Source organism: Nicotiana tomentosiformis, chromosome 6 (genome assembly GCF_000390325.3).
Source record: "Nicotiana tomentosiformis chromosome 6, ASM39032v3, whole genome shotgun sequence".
Taxonomy (NCBI): domain Eukaryota; kingdom Viridiplantae; phylum Streptophyta; class Magnoliopsida; order Solanales; family Solanaceae; genus Nicotiana; species Nicotiana tomentosiformis.
Genome location: NC_090817.1, coordinates 41,161,784 through 41,187,198, shown reverse-complemented (window position 1 = coordinate 41,187,198; position 25,415 = coordinate 41,161,784). Strand labels below are relative to the sequence as shown.

General features: G+C 40.3%; 1 protein-coding gene across 1 annotated transcript; it reads left to right on the top strand.

The window, feature by feature from the left end:
* Window positions 1-24,758: 24,758 nt before the first annotated feature.
* On the top strand, window positions 24,759-25,415 carry LOC138893859 (uncharacterized). Its single transcript, XM_070178525.1, has one exon. It carries the CDS (start codon window positions 24,759-24,761, stop codon window positions 25,413-25,415), a length of 657 nt encoding a protein of 218 aa, XP_070034626.1.

Sequence of the window (25,415 nt, the reverse complement as noted above, 5' to 3'; positions counted from 1 at the left end):
TTGACTTGGCACCAGGCACGAAGCCCATTTCTATTCCACCGTATAGTATGGCATTGGTTGAGTTGAAGGAATTGAAGGAGTAGCTTCAGGAACTCCTTGATAAGGGGTTTATTTGGCCTAGTGTGTCGCCTTGGGGAGCTCTGGTCTTATTTGTAAAGAAGAAGAATGGTTCTATGCGAATGTGTTTTGATTATCGCCAGTTGATCAGCTTCATGTGAATGTGTGCCATGTATTGATGACCTATTTGATCAACTTCAGGGTGACAGAGTGTTCTCCAAGATTGACTTGCGTTCAGGCTATCATCAGTTCAAGATTCGGGAGCCAGATATCCCAAAGACTGCTCTCAGGACTCGGTATGGTCATTACGAGTTCCTTGTGATGTCTTTTTGGCTGACAAACACCCCAGCAACATTCATGCACTTGATGTATAGTGTATTTCAGCCCTATCTTGACTCCTTCATCATTGTGTTTATTGACGACATTCTGGTGTACTCCCGGAGCCAGGAGGATCATGAGCAGCACCTGAGGACTATGCTTCAAACCTTGAGGGAGGAGAAGTTGTATGAAAAAATTTTAAAGTGGCATTTTTGGGCCATGTGGTATTGACTGAGGGGATCAAGGCAGATGCAAAGAAAATTGTAGCAGTGTAGAGTTGGCCTAGACCATCCTCAGCTACGGAGATCTGGACTTTTCTTGGCTTGGCGGGGTATTAACATCGACTTGTAGAGGGTTTCTCGTCTGTTGTAGCACCTATGACCATATTGAACCAGAAGGCTGCTCCATTCAGGTGGATAGAGGATTTTGAGGACAGCTATCAAAAGCTTAAGACTGATTTGACTACAGCCCAGTATTGGTGTTGCCTACTGGTTCGGGGTCCTATACCATATATTGTGATGCGTCGCGCATTGGTCTTTGTTCAGTATGGATGCAGGATGGTTGGGTGTTTGCATATGCGTCTAGACAACTGAAGATGTATGAGAAGAACTATCATGTCCACGACATCGAGTTAGCAGCTGTTGTTCATGCCCTGAAGATCTTACAGCACTACTTGTACGGTGTCCCTTGTAAGGTTTTCACTGATCACCAGAGTCTACAATATATGTTTAAATAGAAAGATCTTAACTTGCGGCAGTGGAGATGGTTGGAGCTACTTAAGGATTATGACATCACCGTCCTCTATCATTCCGGAAAGGCCAATGTGGTTGCCGAAGCCTTGATTTGCAAGACGGAGAGTTTGGGGAGTTTAGCATATCTACCAGTAGCAAAGAGGCATTTAGCCTTGGATGTTCAGGCCTTGGCCAACCACTTTGTCATATTGGATATTTTTGAGCCAAGCAGAGTTTTGGCTTGTCTGGTTTCTCGGTCTTCTTTATATGATCGCATCAGAGAGCACTAGTATGTTGACCCTCATTTGCTTGTCCTCAAAGACATGGTTCAACACGGTGATGCCAAAGATGTTACTATTGGGGATGGTGGGGTATTGAGGATTCAGGGTCGGATTTGTGTGCCTAATGTGGATGGGCTACGTGAGTTGATTTTTGAGGAGGCACACAGTTCGCGGTATTCCATTCATCCGTGTGCCGCGAAGATATACCGGGACTTGAGGCAGCATTATTGGTGGAGAAGAATTAATAAGTATATAGTGTGGTTTCTAGCTCGGTGCCTCAACTATCAACAGGTAAAGTATGAGCATCAGAGACCGGGCAGATTGCTTTAGAGATTAGAGATTTCAGAGTGGAAATGGGAGTGAATCACCATGGATTTTGTAGTTGGGCTCCCACGGACTTCGAGGAAGTTTGATGCTATTTGGGTGATTGTGGATCATCTGACCAAGTACGCACACTTCATTCTAGTTGGGACTACGTATACTTCAGAGCGTTTGGCTGAGATTTATATCCGAGAGATTGTTTGCCTCCAAGGCGTGCCAGTGTCCATCATTTAAGATCGGGGCACGCCGTTCACATCATATTTTGGGAGAGCCGTGCAGCGAGAGTTGGGTACCAGTTTGAGTTGAGCACAATGTTTCAATGTATGATGGACGGACAGTCCGAGTGAACTATTTAGATATTAAAGGATATGCTATGCGATTGTGTCATTGATTTTGGGGGTTCTTGGGATCCATTTCTACCACTCACGGAGTTTGCCTACAACAATAGCTACCAGTCAAGAGTTCAGATGGCTCTGTATGAGGCTTTGTATGGGAGACGGTCTAGATCTCCAGTGGGTTGGTTTGAGCCTAGGGAGGCTAGGCTATTGGGTAGTGACTTGGTCAAGGATTCTTTGGACAAGGTTAAGATGAATCGGGGCTTCACACGGCGAAGTCTAGATAGAAGAGTATTGCCGACAAGAAGGTCCGTGATGTTGCTTACATGGTTGGGGAGAAGGTACTGCTCTAGGTTTCACCCATAAAGGGTGTTATGAGGTTCGGGATACTTCAAAGGATTGGGGAGGTGGCCTACAAGCTTCGCTTGCAACCCAATTCGTCGAGTGTGCATCCAGTATTTCATGTTTCTATGCTCCGAAAGTATGTCGGCGATCCGTCTCATATTTTGGATTTCAGCACAGTTCAGTTGGATGGTGATCTGACTTATGATGTGGAACCGGTGGCCATTTTGGACCGGCATGTACAAAAGTTGAGGTCAAAGGACATAGCTTCAGTAAAGGTGTAGTGGAGAGGTCAGCCAGTTGAGAAGGCTACTTGGGAGACCGAGCGGGAGATGCGGAACGTATATCCACACCTATTTGAGACTCCAGGGATGTTTCTTGACCCATTCAAGGACGAACATTTGCTTAAGAGGGGGAGAATGCAACGACCCAGCCTGTCGTTTTGACAGTTGTTGCCCCTTTCCCCCATTTACTGCTCATTTTGTACTTTACAGTTGTTATGTGACTTGCAGGGGTAGTCTCAAGGTCAAAAGCTTAAAAAAGATTGACCGTATGTTGATCTCTGATTAAACGACTCCGGAATAGAGTTTTGATGGCTTTGTTAGCTCCGTTAGGTGAGTTTGGACTTTGGAGTGTGTCCGGATTGTGATTTGAAAGTCCGTAGTAGAATTAGGCTTGAAATGAAAAAAGTTGGAATTTTTGGAAAGTTTGACCGGGAGTGGACTTTTAGGTATCGGGGTCGGATTACGATGTCTGAAGTTGGAGTAAGTCCGTAATGTCATTTGTTACTTGTGTGCAAAATTTAGGGTCAATCGAATGTGATTTGATAGGTTTCAGCATCGTTTGTCAAAATTAGAAGTTTAAGTTCATTAGGCTTGAATCTATGTACGATTCATGTTTTGATGTTTTTCGAGGTAATTTGAGGGCTCGACTAAGTTTGTATCGTGTTTTATGACCTATTGGTATGTTTGGTTGAGGTCCCGGGGGCCTTGGGTAGATTTCGGATGGTTAACAGATTAATTTGAAGTTTGAGGTAAGTGCTGAAGCTCACCAGCTTCTGGTGTAATCGTACCTGCCAAGTGGGGATTGCAAGTGTAAGCGGCCAGGGAGGAGGTGAGCAGAGATCACAAGTTCGATGTCGTTTCCGCACCTGCAATGCCGCAGATGCGGCTAGGTTTATGCAAAATCAGAGTTGGCCCGGCCTGGGTAGGGCACAAGTACGAGGGGTTAACCACATCTGCGAACCCGCAGGTGTGAGCGACGCTCCGCATATGCAAAGTTAAGGAATAGACCTGTTTCCACAGAATCGGATGGAAGGCCGCAGAAGCGGCTCCGCAGGTGCGTAACATAGAGCGCAGATGCGGGCCTGTGGGACTTAAGTGATTTTCGCAGAAGCAGTTCCACAGGTGCGGATATAGGGCCGCAGGTGCGAAAAGCCTGGGTAGATTATTAAAATTAGGGTTCGCGATTTTGTCTTCATTTCAAACATTTCAAGCGCGATTTTGGCGATTTGTGAGAGGGTTTTCCAGGGGATTCTTGAGTTAAGTCCTTTGTGCCTATTTTTGCTCAATATTATTGCATCCCCATTGATTTTCCCATCATGTTGGTGTGTATTTAAGCTAAAGATTGGGAGTTTGGGGATTTTGTTGACGATTTGGTGTCGGATTTTGATAAATTTGGTATGGATAGACTCTTGGGTGAGTGGGCTTTCAGGTATTGTGACTTTTATCGAATATCGAGATGTGGGCCCGGGGGCCGACTTTTGAGTCAATTTTTTATTTTGATTAATAACTTAGCATTTTATTATGGAGTTGAGTCCTTTACCCCATATTGATTTTATCGCATTGTTTATGGCTAGATTCAAGGTATTCAGAGGCCGTTTCGTGAGGCAAGGGTGTGTTGGAGTAGAGATTTGCTCGTATTGAGATAAGTAACAGTTGTAAATTTGGTTCTGAGGGTACGAAACCCCGTATTACGTGTCTTGTGTTTGGTTTTGAGGTGACGCACATGCTAGGTGACGGGCGTGTGGGCGTGCACCATAGGAATTGCAACTTGGGCAAATTTCGTGGAACCGTGTAGTTGTATAATCTGTTATTATCTGTACATTCTCCATGTATTAGAGAAATTGAATCACAAATTATGTTTAGACTACGTGTTGGCATTGTAGGGACCCATGGAGGTCGTGTACATGTTCAATTATCTGCAAAATTGTTGTCTTGTACTCAGTCACAATTTATTTGTATTTTACAACTCAGTCTCTATTGTTCATTTTTTATGCATCATATCATTGATGTGTGGGCTGCTTATTATGATTTCTGAGTGCCCGAGAGACTGGATAGGTTGATGACTGAGTGAGGCCGAGGGCCTGATTGTGAGGTGTTATTCTTTTGCACGTGCGTTGTCCATGCAGCACGTGAGTTGTCTGTGCAGATCCAGATATTATACAATAGCACGTAAGTTGTCTGTGCAACGCATGTGTTGTCCATGCAGATCCAGATATTATATTATGGAACATGAGTTGTCAGTGCAGCACGTGAGTTGTCCGTGCTGATTATAGTGCTTGGGCTGAAGGATCCCCTACGGTGTCTGCACACACACCCCAGTGAGCGCAGGTACCTACTGAGTGCAAGTGCCTAGTGCCGAGTGTTGAGTGAATGAGAGGGCTGAGTGACTGTGGCCCTGAGAGGATGCATTTGATTTCATGTTTGTTGTGCTTAGCTTCCATGTATCACTGTCTTGATAATTTCTATAAGATGTTACACTCTATTTCAGTTGAACTTGATATGAAATTAATGTTTTGGCGTTAATTTTTGAACTTGAAAGCATGTCTACCTTTCATGTTAAACAAATCATTGTAATTGAACTATAACGGTAAAGCTCGTCACTACCTTCAGTTCCTTATTTACTATTGTTACTTGTTGAGTTGGTTATACTCATACTACACCCTACACTTCGTGTGCAGATCCAGGTGTTCCCGGGCATAGTGGGTGTTGATTTCCGCACACAGTTGATCTTCTGGAGATTTCGAGGTAGTTGTCAGCGTTTCACAGACCTTGTCTCTCCTTCCCTACATTTCCGCTTATTGTATTTAGTTTTATACTATATTACACAGTGTTTTCAAGACTTGTGATGTATAGATGCTCATGTACTTAGTGACACCCCGATGTTGGGAATTTCCATGTTGTATTTTGGATTTTCTATCTTGTTTATAAGAAGTGGTTATCATTTAAACTGCTTTGAGTCTGGTTTTTGTTAAGTGTTGGAGTTATTTAATAAAGGACGGCTTGCCTAGTACCACGATAGGCGCCATCACGACAGGTCAGGATTTTGGGTCGTGACAAAAAGCTTCCCACATATCCTAATTTCCCACAAATCCAGGAAAAACAAAGAAATTTAAGACATACATTAGTGATAATGTTAAAGAATAAATCACGAAGAAACTAAATGCAAATGTGATCAGGGTCGTTCGATATACTACATGGTTAGCAAATCTTGTGCCGGTGCCAAAGAAGGATGTGAAGATTAGAGATTGTGTTTATTATAGGGATTGAAACAAAGCAAGTCCAAATGACAACTTTCCCTTACCCAACATTCATATCCTTGTTGACAGTTGTGCTAAACATGAGATTCAATCTTTTGTGGATTTTTATGTTGGGTATTACCAAATTCTAATGGATGAAGAAGACATATAAAAGACTGCCTTCACCTCACCTTGGGGAACTTACTATTATATGGTTATGCCATTTGGTTTGAATGATGCAGGGGCAAATTACATGAGGGCCATGACCACCGTCTTCCATGACATGATGCACAAAGAGATTGAAGTGTATGTTGATGATGTGATCATTAAGTCCAGAACACAGTTTTATCATGTGCAAGATTTGAAAAAATTCATTGAAAGGCTACGAAGGTACAACCTCAAACTCAATCCAGCCAAATGCGCATTTGGAGTTCCTTCCGGGAAGCTCCTAGGTTTGATAGTTAGTCGAAGAGGCATTGAGCAAGATCCTTCCAAGATAAAGACCATTCGAGAGTTACCTCCCCCGAAGAACAAAACAAAAGTCATGAGTTTACTCGGAAGGTTGAACTACATCAGCAGGTTCATCGTGTAGCTTACAACCACATCTGAACCCATTTTCAAGTTGTTGAAAAAGAATGTTGTTGTCAGATGGACAGATGAGTACCAAGAAGCTTTTGACAAGATTAAGGAATATTTATAAAATCCCCCTGTTTTGGTCCCACCATAACATGGTAGGCCTTTGTTTTTATATCGGTAAGTAATGGATAATTTCTTTGGTTTTATTTTGGGTCAACATGATACCACAGGTAAAAAGGAAGAAGTGATCTATGATTTGAGAAAAAAGGTTCACCAATTACCAGGCCAAATACACTCTTACGGAAAGGACGTGTTGCGCCTTAACCTGTATTGCCCAGAAACTTAGGCATTATCTTTTGGCCTATACAACTTACCTTAAATCCCCAATGGATCACCTGAAGTACATCTTTCAGAAACCGATGCCAATTGGTAGATTAACAAAGTGGAAAATCTTGCTCACTAAGTTTTATATTGTTTATGTCACCCGTACTGCCATAAAAGAACAAGCTTTGGCTGATCACCTGGAATAAAACCCAGTTGATGATGAGTATGAATCTATGAACACATACTTCCAAGATGAAAAAGTTAATTTAGTTTAAGAAGTAGTTCAAGATGAGCGTCAAATTTGGAAACTATACTTTGATGGGGTTGTCAACATCAAAGATGTAGGGATTGGGGCAATTATTGTATCACCACTGGGAAACATCACCATTCCACGGTGCAGTTTCATTTCTTCTATACAAGCAACACGGCAAAATATGAAGCTTGCATCATGGGTTTAAACATGGCAATAAACCTAAATGTCCATCAACTGTTGGTGATGGAAAATTCAAATTTGCTTATTCGGTAGACTCAAGCTGATGGGGAGACTCGAGATATCATATCCACTGAGTTCAGGTATATTCACAAGTTTCACACTGCAGTAGCTGATGCCTTGGCCATCATATCCTCAATGCTTCCATATCCAGACAACACTCACATTGACCCATTTGAAATTCAAATTCGGGATCAACATGGTTATTGCAATATAATTAAAGTAGAACTAGATGGTGAACCATGGTACCGTGATATTGAATAGTTCTTGAAAACAATAGAATATCCAGAACATGCCAATAGTGATTAAATGAGAACTATTAGGCGATTTGCTAGCGGTTTCTTTTTTGGTAGGGGAAATCCTATTCAAAAGGACTCCGGATTTGAATTTCTTGAGATGTGTGGATGCCAAACAAGCTAAAAGGATTATGAATGAAGTGCATTCAGGAGTATGTGGTCCACACATGAATGGATATGTTCTAAAAAAAGAAAATCCTTCGGGCAGGATGTTATTGGCTTACAGGATATTGTTGTTCGCAACTGCCACCAGTGTCAGATTCACAATGACATGATTCACTCGCCCACTTTAGAGTTGTATCCTATGTACGATCCTTGGCCTTTTGTTGCTTGGGGAATGGAAGTCATTGGGTCAATCAAGTCAGAAGCTTCAAATGGGCAGAGATTCATCTTGGTTGCAATTGATTATTTCACCAAATGGGTGTAAGCTATTACGTTGAAAGCAGTCACCAAGAAAGCAGTAGTAGACTTTGTGCACTCCAACATCATCTGTCATTTTGGTATTCCAAAGACCATTATCATAGATAATGCTGCTAATTTGAATAGTCCTCCGATAAAGGTAGTGGGTCAACAATTTAAAATTGAGCAACACAATTCTACCTCTTACCGGCCCAAAGCTAATGGAACTGTTGAAGAAGTGAATAAGAACATCAAGAAGATTCTTAGGAAGATGGATCAAGGGTCTAGACAATGGCACGAGAAACTTTCTTTTGCTCTTTTGGGAACCGAAAACCTATCCGTACATCAGTTGGCACAATGCCCTGCTTGTTGGTTTATGGCACTGAAGTGGTCATACTTGCTGAAGTTGAGATTCCCTCTTTCCGGATCATTGTTGACGTGGGGATCGAGGATAGTGAAAAGTCAAGTCCCGATTGGAACGGTTGACTTTAATTGATGAAAAGCATTTGGTGGCAGTTTTTTTTGGTCAGGTATAAAAATAAGGAATGGCATGCCCTTACAATAAGAATGTGTGTCCAAGGCAATTCGAGGTAGGAAAACATTTTTTGAAATCCATCTTTCTGCACCAGGAAAAAGCGAAATAAAAGTTCGCCTCGAATTGGCAATGTCATTACCTTATAAAAAACGTGTTGTCAAAAGGAGCTCTACACTTGGCAGAAATAGAAGGAAAGGTGACAAATATATCCATTAATGCAGGCGCAATCAAGAGATAATACATATGACATGCCTCGTTGGGGAACTTTTATACTTAGCATTTTTAGGTTGCGATGACGAAAGTCTATCATTCTCGCTACCGAAACAGTGATCAACCTTAGTTAGCCCTTTGAAGCCTTATTTATATTTCTTTGTTTTTCCATCTTTTGGAACCATTGTGCTTAATAAAAAACAGAAGTGAAAAAGAGAAAAAAATGAAAAACAACAACAACAACAATAAAGCTTTTGTATCATTAAACTGCGTTCGACCTGATTCCTTTAAAGGATATGTAAGTAGACCTACTCTTGGGTTCAGTTTAACCAAAATAAAAAATCAATATTATCCAGTATTCAAAAAAATGGGGGCATGATTTTATTTTTTCCACAGTTGTTCTGTCAAAACGGTTCCAAAAGTTATAATTAAGTCAAACAGTTCTTTTTACCTTTCCCTGTTAAGACCTTCTGATCCACTTTTGAGAATGATAAGTCGACATACTGCAGGTAATGCCTCAGCCATTGTAAAGAGAGAAAAATAAATGAGAGAGTCTTATTGGTGAAAATCCTCACAGGCATTATAAGACATTTGTAAGTTGAGAGAAAGACAAAAATGAGAGAGTCCAATTGATGAAAACCTGCAAAGGGCATCGTTGATCGAGTTAGGACCTTCTATATACCGGCAAAAGCATGGTTAAGACAAAGAACTCAGGTTCAAAATGAAATTTACAACAGATTCCGAGAATTAGGCAGCTCAACCGGATCGGGCATCCAATCAAAAGTGCATGTCATGTTCATTGAAGTTAGCACATACCTCTAGATAAGTCCTTTCTTATTTTTTCCTTGAAAGGGACGCTTCTTGATTAAATCATAACACCTAGTAGTTTACCTTCTTTTTCTTTTATAGTATTATTTGAGTCCCTTTTAGTATAATTTTTTTGTCAAAGCAAAACAAAGAAAAGGTTGCAAAATTGGCTAAGATTTCCCCATTATATAAAGCAAAGATTGCTGGGTATAAACCGCATGGGCAAAAGCACAAAGCCATCTATGATTTCTCCCAACAAGCAAAATGCTTGAAGGACTGGGCAGTGTTTCAAAGTTTGGCAAAAGTTGCCAAAGTAAAATTTGTTTTAGGAGAAAGGTCGTTTGCACCATAAACACAAATGGTGGTGGTGGCAAAATCTCCAAAAATTAAAGACAAAATCTCCCGTCAACTAGTACAACCACCAACAGAGTCAGTTTATCCTAAGAGAGTATAATGGATGCAAGGTCAAGTCACCCAACACATCAAGGCCATAAACCGACAACCACTTTAAAATTAATGAATCGTTCTTTGTTCAAAATAGGTACAAAGCGATTTAGAAAACATTTTGTGAAAAGACCAATGCCACTAAGTGAAGTTCTCAAATCCTTGATTTTCTTCCAATATACATGTAATCATGTTATTTTTAGCTTCATTAAAGGGAACCAATACGCTATCTCATTTTTAATATAGGGTATGACATTCACCTTATTGCCAACACAGGGTACTACATCCACTAGTTGAATTACTTGCTGCCAACATAGGGTACGACATTCCCTAGTAACATCCCAGAGTGCCAATAGCCTTATCTTATTGCAAACACATGGTACCACATCCCCTAGTTGTATTAGTTTTTGCCAATATAGGGTACGACATTCCCTAGTAGCATCCTAGAGTTCCACAAGACTCATCTTATTTCCAACACATGGTACTACATCCCTTGGTTGTATAATTTTCTGCCAACATAGGGTACGACTTTTTTTTTAGTAGATTCCTAGAGACCGTAGAGCCTCACCTTATTGTCAACACAAGGTACTACATCCTCTGGTTGCATTCCTTCTTGTCAACACATGGTACAACATCCCCTGGTTGCCTTCCTTCTTATTAACATAGACTACGACATCCCCTATTTTTATTTAAAAATAATATTTCTTTTTCAATTCATTATTATGCAATAGTAAAGATAGTTTATAATGTTTTAAATAACTCACAAAGCATTCCTACTGCAAACTGGTGTAGAAAATATTTGTTCGCTTTGTTTGTTGGTGATGGCTTGTAGGTTTTTCTGCAAAGCACAAATTGGATGTGCAAGAGTAAAATTCCAGCTCTTGCTAGAGCAAAAGGAGCGTTTGATCTCTATAACAACCGCAACCAGCAGTGACGCAATGCATTCGGTGACCTAGGGTCTCAAGATTCATTTTCTCATCATATGATCAAGAAACAAGCCCGTGAGAATGTTTCATAGTCTGTTATACCAGAAGCATCATGTCCCAGTCTAAAGTCAACGCGGGAAGCAAGTCATGAATCAGGACAAGATTTCAGAGGGCACTTAGATAGGAATTTTGTAATTCTTTGATTTCAAGAGTATGTAATTTTCTGTCCATTTTTGATGTAATAGTAGGAACCGCGGACCGGAATCTTGACGGAACTTTGCTTGACTCTCCATCTAAGCATACTCCATCAGTTATTTTCCACTTGAATTACACGTGACCCGATTCCCTTATAACCCGGGATATGAAGGCTGCCTTTATCCATGGCTTGGTCGCAATCTCTTTTTTTCTCTCTGTTTCCTTTTAAATAATAGTGAGGTCAAAAATTAGTCACTTTGTTAATTTTCTTCAAAGAGGGACATGCTGTGAATAACTAATTTTTTTTACCACACTCGAATTCTATACTAATTTAGTGTAAGTGTTTCTTTTAGATCTAATATTAATATTTTTAAACTTTTATCTCACTTTTAGTGGAGTTTATATGAAAAAGTTGATATATATATACCTTCTTAAAGTACAAATATTATTTCTATTGGTTAAAAAGAAAAAGAAAGTTGACAAAAAATATATAGTTTCTTTTAATTAGAATATAAATAAGTAATCAAGTGACTTTGATATTTTTCCGAGTGTCATTTAAATTGTAGCTTAAATATTTGATTTTTTCTTATATTTTCCTAATCTAAAATAGTTAACTAATATTAAGTAATATCTTATATTTTTCTAATCTAAAGTAGTTATTTAATATTCTTACTTAGGTGTTGTTTTATCTTATAAATAAGTACGTCACTTTAATTGAAAAAACTCTGCTAACTCAACCTCGTATTAGGGTTGTTTGGAAAAAGAGGTGTGACACCTCCACCACCACCATAACTGCAAGCGGTGCAACATCAGATTTTGCCTAATGAACGCTATGCAAGTGCCATAGTCCCTACCGCATTACGGCGGAAAACTTTTGAATTACCAATGTAATGCTTACTTTTATCGAGCATCGAGGTTATTTAACTATGGCGCAGAGTCAAAATGCTTAATAACATTTGAAAGATTTTGTGGATACATATTTGTAATGACCCGATCGGTAACTAGCGCCTCGTTCAGTGTCTTAAGGTCTCAAGCATCGTCGTATTATGTATCATGACTTGCATTTTTGGCTAGGTTCGGTTTCCAGATGATTTGGAGGGATGATTCTTGTTTTAGAAGCCTAAGCGGTAAGAATTGACCGGGGTTTGACTTTTATGTAGATGGCTCGGGGATGGTATTTTGATGATTCCAATAGTTTCGTATGGTGATTTTGGACATAGGCATGTGTCCGAATTAGGATTTCGAAGTTTGTATGTTAAGTTGATGGAATTTGGTAAAAATTGGAAAAGTTAAGGGTTTGGAATCTGGTTCATATTTCGATTTCGGGAGTTGGTATAGCTCCGATGTTTCATTTGGAACTTGCATGCATAATTTGACATCATTCCGGGTTGATTTGACATGATTCGGCACGAGTCGTAGAAGTTGAAAGTTCATAAGTTTATTAAGTTCGATTTGAGGTGCGATTCATAGTTTTGATGTTATTTGATATGATTTGAAGCCTCGAGCAGGTGTGCGTTATGTTATGTGACTTGTTGGTATGTTCTGACAGGGTCCCAAGGCCCCGGGTGTGTTTCGGATGGGCTTCAGTCCATTTCGTCATGTTTTAGAGTTGCTGGATTTCTAATGCTTCAGGTACTCTATTCGATCGGGTGTATACTGTCGCAATCGCGATGTGTTGTGGAAGCTGTGTGTGGTTCTTCTTTACGCTTGTGTAGATGTTTCCGTGTTTTCGATGCTTGGGTAGTTTGTATGTCGTGTTCGTGTCATGAAGAGCGCGATTGTTTACGCGATGACATAGTGCATTTGTTTTAGGCAGTTATTGTTTCTTCTTCGTGATCGCATGTGTATTTCTGTAATCGAGATGTGCAAATGATTGGGCAGCATATATTAATTCCCAAATCAAGGGTTTTGTTCCATTTATCTTCTTTTAAGCTTGGGACCTCAGATTTGAGCGATTTTTGTGGGGTTCTTCACGTGTTGGTTTGGGGTAAGCGTTCTCTACCCTGGTTTTATTATATTTTGTGATTCCATCTTTGTTTTTAACATTAAATTAGTTAATTGAATAAAAGAAAATGAGAATTGTTTAAAAATCTTTGAAAAATGTAAAATGATGATTTGAATGACGATTTGATATCGGAATTTGATAATTTTGGTATGGTCGGACTCGTATCAGAGTGTGTGTTCGGATTTTGTGAATTTTGTCGGATTCCGAGGTGCAGGCTCTGGGATGAATTTTTTAGTTTTCATTAGAGATCGAAACTTTATTATCTACAATTGATTCATATGGTTTTTACTTATGATATTAAGTTATTTTGGCTAGATTGGAGCAGTCCGGAGGTTGTTTCACATGAGAAGGTCATTTTAGAGTATCGGTTTAGCTTCTTTGAGGTAAGTATCTTGCCTAACTTTGTGAGGTGGGACGACCCCTTAGGATTTGAGTCTTTTATGCTATTTGTATCATGTAAAAGAGTCTTGGTCATCTTTTATGTACCATAACGTGATTTCTTTTATTGTTGAGTTTCTCTTCGTTGAGATTATTGTTACATGATATCCCTTGTTGCCGGTTTATTCTCATGCCTTTAGACGAAGTACTAGCTCGTGTAATCTCTTTTATTGTTAGCTTAATTCATACACTAGAATCCGGAGTTGCCATTTCATGGAGACACTTTCACTATTGAGTTTATCCTTAAACAGTTAATTGGAATTGAAGTTATCGAGAGTCATTAATAAATTTTAATTAAAGTTGTGTTTAAAGGAGGTGTTGTTCCTTGTTGAATTACTTTTCCGTTCAATGATACTTCACGGTGTTATTTATACTTTACTGTTTATATCACATGTTGATTTTGTTGCCATTTACTGATTTCTACCTTCCATTATTAGCTTTATACCTTTATATCGCACATGTGATCTTGTCTAGTGAGTGTCTTGACTTGTACCTCGTCACTACTCCACCGAGGTTAGTCATAATACTTACTAGTTACCGACCGTGGTATACTCATACTACAATTCTGTACATTTTTATACAGATCCAGGTAGTCAAAGTCTGTTTAATGTTAGATAGCGGACCAAATATTACTGCGGAGACTTCAACGTATGCCTGGCATCGCATTCACAAGCCTCAAAGTCACCTTCAGAAGTTGTTTTGTACAGTTTAATTCTATTCCGAATCAGTTGTACTTAGAGATTTTCCTTAGTGAACACAATAATGCTTGTGACTTGTATTACCGGTTTTGGGATTTGTTGGATTTGTATAGAAATTTCTTTTTCATGTTTAATAGTTATTGGTTGAATTTTACCATTAATTCAGTAAGTATTAGGCTTACCTAGTCTTAAAGACTAGGTTCCATCGCGACATCCTACGGAGGAAAATTGGGGTCGTGACAAGTTGGTATTAGAGATCTAGGTTCATAGGTGCTACGAGTCATAAGCGAGTTTAGTAAAGTCTTGCGGATCGGTACATATGGTGAGGGCTACCGGATCTTTATTCTCTCACAGATGGTGAGGGCTACCGGATCAGCTAAGCAGACACCTGCGCCCCCTACTAGAGCTGCGAGAGTCATAGGCCGTGGTAGAGGCAAGGAGGGGCACGCATTGTAGCTAGAGCACCTATCAGAGCAGCAGTTGAGGAGCCGCCAGTACCTCTAGTTGGGGGACAGGCACCGGAGGTGCCGATGACTATTGTTTCCCCCGGACATCAGGAGACTTTAGCACAGTTCGTCCGCATGTTTGGTACATTGGTTCCGGCGAGATTGATCCCACCACCCGTACCCCAGAGCAGCGGGCTCGCATTGGTCAGGTTTCGGGTGTGGTGCCATTACAGCCTATTATTCTAGTTCAGCCTGAGTTCAAGCCAGGGGCATCAGAGGAGGAGCAGAAGAGGCTTGAGAGGTTCAAGAGGTATAGTCCACCTACTTTTAGTGGCTCAGGTATTGAAGATGCACAGGAATTTCTAGAGAAGTGTCACCGTATTCACCACACCATGGGTATTGTGGAGGTGAGCAGAGTTGCTTTTACTACATTCCAGATATCGGGAGCAGCGTATTAGTGATGGTAGGTTTACGAAGAGGGTACACCAGCCAATGCAGCACCACCCACTTGGGCCTAATTTTTAGAGATGTTCTTGAGGGAGTTTGTTCCCAGATACTTTAGGATGCATGGCATGCAGATTTTGAGCAGCTACGTCAGGGCACCATTCACGGTGTCATAGTATGCTATCAGGTTCAGTGAATTTGTTACACCCTATATTTTCGTACGTAAAAATGCGTCGTAAGCAAACTAATGTAGGACCAAAAATGAGATAATATTTAAAAGTATATAAAGTACGTTAATCATGTTACCTCTGAGGTTACAAATATTGAAGATCATGAACAACAAGTACAAAGAGGGTTGGACAGTTCAGAAGCTAAAGCGATTAAATAAAATAATGTTTCGTCGAAAGTCGACAAGTTGGGAATGTTATACAATGTACCTTTGGGGTGAGACTAGGGTGATTAACATGATAAGGAGATTATGTTATGATTTATATTAGTCGTATGATATCCGTGTGTTATGTTTTGAAGTCAAGCGAGTTGTGGAACAAAAGTCGATGAAAGTCATCACAAGTTACATTCATAAGTTTTACTGAAACTTTGGATCAAATGTGACTGCAATTTTCTCCCAATATACTTAGAGTTATGGGGTGTTCCACCCATCAAATTAAAGATCTATGAGTCTATTTTCCAACGCATTAAACCGTTTGTTAGTACGACATCGAAGTAGAGAGATATGGGCATTTTTGCGATACTGCACAAGCTACTATGTGACAAGTAGGTGTGTCACCTACTTGCTTAAATGAAAGCCCAAAAATGGGCCATTTCGGGTCGTCCAAAGAGGCATTTTAAAGGCCTATTTTCTTCATATATTAGACTTAAAATAGAGCATAATAACCAGACATAAGCTCTGCAAAGAATCCTCCCAAATATTTCCCACAAACCCTAATTGATTTTCTCTCCCTTTCAAGTTCTAATTGGAGGTAAAACCTAGAGTTTGAAGAACCAAGATAGGAGCTGAGTTATCCAACAAATAAGGTGAGTTTACTGATCTCTTTCATCCATTTTTTCTGCTGTAAATTCATGGTAAGTCGTTCTATACTTGTAAGAACTCACGGGACGGTGATCGGAAGCCGTGAGTTCGAGTTATTCACTTGTAGCGGACTGTTTTGTGGACTGTTTTGTGTTGCTGTTGGGCTGCGTGTTTTACTACTATTTTGTGGAGTTTTGGAGGAGGAAGGGGGTTTATAAACACCATATAAATGTAGGGTGGTTGGCTGGTCGTTCGTCATAACATTTTCGGGTCGTTTGACACTACTACGGTGGTCGTTTTGTGTACGAAGAGATTGGGGTGTGTTGGGCTGTTTTGTAGTATTTGTTGGTGTATATAGGGCTGGAAAATGATGTATATATGTTGTTATTGTTATGTTCTTGTATTTTTGGTGTTATCTTGAATTTGGAGGAAGTAAGGATTATAGGGGAGATGCTGCCCGTTTTAATACAAAATAAGTTTATCGTTCGTTGTGCGATAGTTGTACCTTTCATAACTTAACGATAGTATTATTATCATTCTTGTAGATTAAGGTGCAAAGAGGTGAGTTCAACTTGGTGATTGGAAAGATTGTGATAAGGTATGTTAAGGCTAAGCCCTTCCTTCATTTTGGCATGATCTCGTAGCTACATGTGTTAATAATGAGACATAAAGAGAAGTTCGTATTCATGAATTTATTCACATTATTCTAGTCTCATAAGTTACAATATTATTCCTTATCGAGACTTCATATTCAGTTTAGTTTTGTCTTTATTCAGTCAAGAGAGCAGAGGGTTCTATATATATATACAGTATTACACTATGTTCACCACCATCGAGCTATAATCGGTGGGCAGGCCCCTATTGGGCAACCTCTGATCAGATGGTAAGTTATATATACCTAGCCTACTGTGGCCGAGCGCCTATGAGCGAGCCCAGGATGGCCGAGGTACAGAGCCCAGTATGGTCGAGCGCCTATGAGCGAGCCTACTACGGCGGAGCAGTTACATATACCGAGCCTTATAGGGCTGGACATTTATTTTACTTACTATATTGAAGGAGTTTAGTCACTATCAGCAGGTAAGCATATCTCCAGACCATCTTTGACTCCCAGTTAATTTCAGTTATCATATTATCAATTCAGTTTTAGATTTCAGTTATTTTATTGCCTTACATACTTGGTACATTATTTCGTACTGACGTCCCTTTTCTGGGGGCGCTGCATTTCATGCGTGCAGGTTCAGACAGATAGACGGGTAGACCTCCTCAGTAGGTGTTTCCCGAGTTCAGCCTGATCGGTAAGCTCCACGTCTTTCGGAGTTGCCAGGTCTAGAGTTTTGTGTACATCTTATGTATATCTGTATATATGTTATGGGTAGGTCGGGGCCCTGTTCCGATCACAATATATCTATCAGTAGAGGCTTGTAGACATATCCTGTTGGTTAGTGCAGTATGTTGGGTTTGTAGGCCTGGTATGTATAATTTGGTGGTTTGTCAGCTGTAGTAGCTATGACGGCCTTTTCGGCCTAGCTTTATATTGATGTTTAGTTAGCGCTAGTTTCCATTCAGTTTTATATTTTGCTTCGCAAATTGTCTTGCAAGGTGGCCCCATGGCCAAAGTATGACATTATATGTTCAGAGTCCCTTAGTCGCAATTTGGTACGCCAGGTTAGGTGGGTCACCGGGTGCTTATCTCGCTCCTAGGTTCGGGGTGTGACAGAATTATCTTGTCATGCACCTACTTTGGGTCCTACATTCAGAGAGTGAGTCCACAGATTTATTGAGGGTCTTAGTTATTATCTTAGATTCTGCATGTTTAGGGAGTTGTAGACCGATACTCCATTTCAGCAGGTAGTGGAGATTGCTATGATATTAGAGCATATTCGGGGTGAGGAGAGGGAGGATAAGGAGACCAAGAGGTCTCGAGGTTTTGGAGGATTCAGTGGATTCTGCTCATCAACTATGACCCATCATGGTTGAGGTTCAGGTAGTCTTCAAGTCTAGTCCGCACTTTAGACTACTCGTGGTGCTCCAGTTAGTCAGGGTACTCATGTAGGGCAGTCATATTTTAGTGCACCACTAGCACATGGTTCCTACAATGGTTATTCTAGTTATCCAGCATAGACTCGGTAGGAGCAGCCATGCTTGCATAGGGGTTGTTATGAGTGTGGTGATACTAGGCATATTATGAGAGATTTTCCTAGACTCAGGAGGGGCAAATTTCATCAGGGAACTCAAGCGACGAGCTCTATTCCAGTTGCTACTCCACATGCACAACCAGTTAGGGGTGGAGGATAGGCGGGAAGAAAGCGCCCTAGGGGGAGTCCCGGCCCGTTGATATAGTTTCCATGGCAGGGATGAGGCCGCTATAGTAGATGGTTTCATTACAGGTATGGTTTTATTTTATTATAGAGGACCACTATCCTTATTTTAATTCGGTTCTTCTTATCGAGGTAAGTCCTCCTATCATGCCTCACATATGGGTGAGTTTTATAATTTTGTACTCTGCTTATGTATTTACCCTTATTGGGAGATTCTATGGTGGTAGCTTGTGTCTATCATTTTGTTTTGTTCACTATAGAGAGCTATAAGGCTATAAGTGACTTTCTATTACTCATTTCGATAGGTTTTGATGTGATTTCTGGATGGTTTGGTTAAAATTTGTGATTTAGATGCTCAACCAATATGGAAAGTCCGTTACGTGTTGTGATTTTGTTTTGCGAAATTTAATTAGTGGAAGGTTTCTACTAGTATGATGTATATTCTACTTGTGATTCAGTGTTGAGGGTGAGACCCTCCCATTTTCATACGGTTTAATTAGTTTGAACCATTTTGCGTGCCGCGGTGGAGTTATATTAGGATGGGATCCTCGTGATTAGTTCATATGTTTTGATCCTCCCTTGAGGAATTGATTTGTAGTATGATACTGATAGGGAGTTGTGCCTGTCGGGCTTGTTGGATAATTCTCTTACGTGTTTCTCTTTTCATATTTAGTCATATTCGCATTGTGCTTATTAGGTTTTATCTTGCTAGGTGTGTGTCCATGTGTCATTAGATGTGACTTGTTGATTTGAGTGAATGGTCATGGGATCTTTTATGTTTCTTGCATCGTTGTCAGTGTTGTGAAGGTTTGGAATGGGGTTCTTGCTATTATGAGGTTAATTGCTGGTGCGGGATTTGATTATGGACAGTTATGGTGGTCAGAAATATTGTTATGGGCATATGTGCGATGTGTCATGTCATGTGGTTGTACCCTGTAGTTGGAGATATGAGTTGTTGCAGTTGGATGAGGCTGATACCGTGTGTTTATGTGGGAATCAGATCTTTTGGAAATGATCAGGTGGTGAGAAATATGGTTATAAGGTTATCAGTGTGGGTGAAGGAATAATTTTTAGTAGAGATGGTGTTGGTGGACTTACGTTGATTGGGTTGACGTGGGATCACGTGCGACTATATGATTGATGAGTTCATTAAGTGATTTTCGTGGCTTCGGAACGGTTCCTGGCACGTTCGAGGATGAACATTTGTTTAAGAGGGGGAGGATGTAATGACACTACGGGTTATTTTGAGAACTAGCATCCCGTTCGGTGGCTTATGTTCTCAAGCAGCATCGTGTTATGTATTTTGACTTGCGTGTGTGGTCGGGTTCAGTTTCCGGACGATTCAGGATTGATTCAGAAGGATGATTCTTGTTTTAGAAGCTTAAGTGGTAAGAGTTGACTGGAGTTTGACTTTTGTGCAGACGACTTCGGAATGGTATTTTGATGATTCCAATAGCTTCGTGTAGTGATTTTGGATTTAGGCATGTTTCTGTATTTGGATTTGGAGGTCCGTAAGTTAAGTTGATGTAATTTGGCAAAATTGAAGAGTTGAAGGTTTCGAAGGTTGAGAGGTTTGACCGTGAGTTGATTATATTGATATCGGGTTCGGATTTCGATTCAGGGAGTTGGTATAGCTCCATTGTGTCATTTAGAACTTCCATGAAAAATTTGACGTTATTCCGGGTTGATTTGATATTTTTTGGCACGAGTCGTAGAAATTGAAAGTTCATAAGTTCATTAAGTTCGATTTGAGGTGCAATTCATAGTTTCGATGTTGTTTGATATGATTTGAGGCCTCAAGCAGGTCCGCGTTATGTTATGGGACTTGTTGGTATGTTCGAACGGGGTCTAGGGAGGCCCGAGTGTGTTTCGGATTGGCTTCGGGCCATTTCGTCATGTTTTAGAGTTGCTGGTTTTCTGATGCTTCAGGTACTCTATGAGTTCGCGGGCATGCTGTCGCGATCGCGATGTATTATGGCAGCTAGGCGTGGCTATTCTTCGCGTTCGCATAGCTTTTTCCTCTTTCGCGATGCTTGGGTAGTTTGTAAGTCGCGTTCGCATCATGAAGAACGCGATCGTGTAGTGCTGTGGAAGGAGGCATGCTCGTTGGCTTACGCATTCGTGGAAGGTGTTGCATGTTCACACTACTTTGGGTCGCAGGCTTTCGCGATCACACTGTTGTTTACGCAATCGCGTAGTCCATTTTTTTGGGAAGTTATTGTTTCTTCTCCACAATCGCATGTGTATTTCCCCGATCGCAGTGTGTAAATGCTTGGGCAGCAGATATTAATTCCCAAATCGAGGGTTTTGTTCCATTTATCATCTTTTGAGCTAAAGACCTCAGATTTGAGTGATTTTATAGGGGTTCTTCATGTGTTGGTTTGGTGTAAGCGTTCTTTACCCGATTTGGATTATATTTCATGATTTCATCTTTGTTTTTAACATTAAACTAGTGAACTGAATGAAAGAAAATGGGATTTTTTGTAAAATCTTTCAAAAATGTAAAATGAGTATTTGAAGGATGATTTGATATTGGAATTTGATAATTTTGGTATGGTTGGACTCATATCGGAGTGGGTGTTTGGATTTTGTAAATTTTGTCGGGTTCCGAGGTGCGGGCCCATTGACTTTCTAGGTTGACTTTTCAGTTTTCATTAAAGATCGAAGCTTTATTATCCGGAATTATTTCTTATGATTTTTATTTATGATATTAAGTTATTTTGGCTAAATTTGAGCCGTCCAGAGGTTGTTTCAAATGAGAAGGTCATTTTAGTGTATCAGTATAGCTTCTTTGAGGTAAGTATCTATCCTAACTTTGTGGGGGAGGGGGGGGAGGGGAACTAACTCGGGCCGGTTTATTCTCATGCCTTTAGACATAATAATAGCTCGTGTCTTCTATTTCATTGTTAGCTTTATTCATACACTAGAATTCGGAGTTTCCATTTCATGGAGAGGCTTTCACTATTGAGTTTATCCTTAAACAATTAATTGGAATTGAAGTTATCGAGAGTCATTTATCTATTTTAATTAAAGTTGTATTTAAAAGAGGTGTTGTTCCTTGTTGAGTTACTTTTCCGTTCATTTTATTGTTATTGAGATTCAATATACATTGTGTTGACCGTGAGCTATTTGTTGTAAAAATATTGATATCATTGAATCCTTGGAAAGGTTGTGGCCTACGGGCATTTGTGATACGAGGGATATTTTGTGTTATTATGATGATAGCACGGGTGAATTTTTTTGTGGGTTGGTTGTTGTAATGCGGAGTATACGGGTGGCACTTCACCGTTGTTGTTGTGCGGAGATAAGGGTGGCTATTACACGGAGTGATAAGGCTGGGTATTACACGAATTGATACGGGTGGGTATTACACGGATTGATAAGGGTGGATATTACATGAAGTGATAAGAATGCCTATTACACGGAGTGATACTGGTAGCTATTATACAAAGTGATATGGGTGACTATCAGAGAGATAAAGATGGCTAGCGATATTGTTAGGGCAGAATGATATGGGTGGCTATCGGAGAGATAAGGGTGGCAATGTTAGGGATGATGTGTGATGGTTTGTAGATATTGTGTTGGTGATTTTCGTGTGATGGTGTGCTTTTCCTTGTGTTTGTCATACACCTTACGTGACTTGCTTTGTTGTTTCGATGAGCTATTAGATGTCTTGGATATTACTTGTTGACTTGTGCTGCAGTAGTACACTCGCACAAGCATACACCATAGCATGCCACTTATACTAGCTCGGGAGTATGAAACTTGATGTTTATCGATCATGCCCATGTGTTCTTGTATTATATGTTTCCATGTAGATATTGAGCATATGACCATGCCGGACGGATTGTGATTGTGTGCATGTGACCATGCTAGGAGGATTGTGATTGTGAGCCTGTGATCATGCAGGGCGCAATGTGATTGTGAGCCTGTGATTATGCGGGGCGAATTGAGATGTTGGCACATGAGTTGTCCGTGTAGTTATGATTCGAGATGTTGGCACGTGAGCTGTCCGTTCAGTTGAGATTCGTGATGTGGGCACGAGGTGCCGTGATTACCTAATGAAACGTTGAGACCCGTGACTTGTGACTATTAGATGAGGTATCATAGGGTGATTCCGTTATGAATCGTGTGTTAGAATGACTTGACTAATTGATTGTTCTTTGAGTTCCTTATTAGGGTTGAATGATACTTCAGGGTGTTCTTATTGCTTTACTTTTTATATCACGTGTTAATTTTGTTGCCATTTACTGATTTCTATCTTCCATTATTAGCTTTATACCTTTATACTGCGCATGTGATCTTGTCTATTAAGTGTCTTTACTCGTACCTTGTCGCTGCTAAACCGAGTTTAGTTTTGATACTTACTGGGTACCGACCGTGGCGTATTCATACTACACTTCTGTAGATTTTTGTGCAGATCCAGGTACTCGGAGTCTTTTTATTGTTAAAAAGCGAACCAGATTTTTATGCGGAGACTTCAAGGTATACCTTCCATCGCGTTCGCAGGCCTCAGAGTCACCTTCGAATGTTATTTTGTACAGTTTAATTCTATTTCGAAACTGTGTACTTAGAGATTTTCTTTAGTGAACTCAGTAGAGCTTGTGACTTGTACTACCGGTTTTTGAATTTGTTGGCTTTTTATAGAAATTTGTTTTTCATGTTTAATAGTGCTTGGTCATGCAGGAATTTTTCCATTAATTGAGAAAAATTGGGATCGTGATAGTGTTGGAAGAGCAAACAAACAAATGTTTCGGGAGATGGTTTGTGGTTAAGGATTTTTCCCTTCTAACTAAGAGGTAAGTCTTTGGATTTGTTGGAACGCTTGCCTAATCATTCTATCCATACTTGTGATTAATTGGCGGCAAAGTTTATTTCAAAGTTTTTCTCCCCCTAGCACATGGCCATTCTACGGGATGAAATATTGGCTTCCAAGGAAGAGCCCAATGAACCTTTACATGAAATTTAAGAGAGATGTCGAACAATGGTGAAGGAGTGCCCGAATAATGATATGACCTACAATATGATCCAACAAATTTTCTACCGTGGTATTAATACTAAGAATCAACGTGTGGTCAATAAATTAGTCGGAGAAAAGTTTATGACAATACCTTATGCGGAGGCATGTGAGATTCTTTATGAGATGGCGGAAACATCTTAGGCTTAGGAATCCTGGGCTAATGTTCCCCAAGGTGATCCCAACATGATTCATCTACACAAAGAGTTGCAAGATCATGGGCAAGCTATTGTTGAATTAACCACAATCATGAATCAACTTGCTAAGGCCCAATTTCATCAAACCCAAACTCATAAGCAAGTTCATGCTATGGAGGGAGTGGATGTCTTGGCCAACAAGAAGAGGATTAAAGCCCGATAATTTCAATCCTGAGTGGAGAATTATGCAAAAGATGATGGTAGTTATGACCAAGAAGAATCTTATCAAGAGTAAGAAGAAGAGGTAGAATATATGAGCAATTACCATGGGCAACAGAGCAATTTTCAAGGCTCCAATCAAAATCAATGGCGTCCTCAAAATAACTAAGGCAATTGGGGTTCTAACAATCAAGACAATTGGCATAACAAGAACAACAACCAAGGGAATTGGGAAAGCAACAATCAAGGAAATTGGGGGAAATAATAACAATCATGCAAATAGAGGTTCGGATTTTCAAATGCCCCCAATGTACCCACAACCGAGCAACCCACCTCCGTATCCTTCCCATGGTTCAAGTTCTTCAAACAATGAAATGGGCCTTATTGAGAACATGTTCAAGCAAATGATTAAAAAGAATGTGGATTCGGATGCCCAACTTGACTCGCATACCATATCAATCCGTAATCTTGATGTTCAAATGAGGCAAACCTCTCAAACTCTTAATACTCGTCCTAAGGGAGCATTACCGAGTAACCCGGTAGTGAACCCAAAGGGTGGTAACAATATGGGGCATGCTATGGTGCTTATCACAAGAAATGGAAGGGGCGGGAATGCACCCACCTCAAATGAAAGGCAACTTGTGGATGATGACAAAGTGATCGAAGAGGAGGAAATCCCACGCAATGATGTTCAAGTACATGATGAGGTTTAGATTGATATTGATGATCGCGTGGAAGAGACCAAAGAATAGATTAATCTGTCTAGGAAACACGTTATTGACATACCGGAACCGGTAGTGAAAAAGGCTAAGGCACCCTTGCCAAAGCCTCCACCACCTTATCCTCAAAGACTTGCTAAGAAAAATGGTGAGAATCACTTCAAGAAGTTTATTTAACTGATGAAAGGTCTCTCCATCAATGTGCTATTAGTGGAAGCCTTGGAAAAAATACCCAGTTATGACAAGTTTATGAAAGATCTTGTGAACAAGAAGAGGTCGATGAATTTTGAAACTATTAAGGTTACTCATCAAGTGAGTGAAATTGTTCATTCTGTGGCTGCTAAGTTGGAGGATCCCCGTGCTTTCATGATCCCTTGTACTATTGAAAGTGACAATTTTGTTAAAGCTCTTTGTGATCTTGGGGCAAATATCAATTTTATTCCCTACTCGATGTTCACAACTTTGGGGATTGGGAAACCAAGACCCACATCCATGAGGTTGAAAATGGTCGATCGTACTATGAAGTGTCCATTGGGAGTGATTGAGGATGTTTTGGTTCGAGTTGATAAATTTATCCTCCCGACGGACTTTATGATTCTTGATTATGAGGTTGACTATGAAGTGCCTTTCATTCTTGGGAGGCCTTTCCTTGCTATGGGTAAGGCCTTTTGTGATGTGGAAGCCAGAGAACTCATTTTTCGGGTTGGTGATGAACAAGTGGTATTCCATGTATGCACGTCTATGCGTCAACCAAATAGCAAAGAAGTGTGTTCTTTTGTGGACTTCATGACCGATGTCATTATTGATGACACAAGTGCTACAATCAATGTTTGGTGA

Excerpts from the sequence above, each read along its gene's own strand:
- LOC138893859 (XM_070178525.1), top strand. The coding sequence starts at position 24,759 with ATGAAAGGTCTCTCCATCAATGTGCTATTAGTGGAAGCCTTGGAAAAA.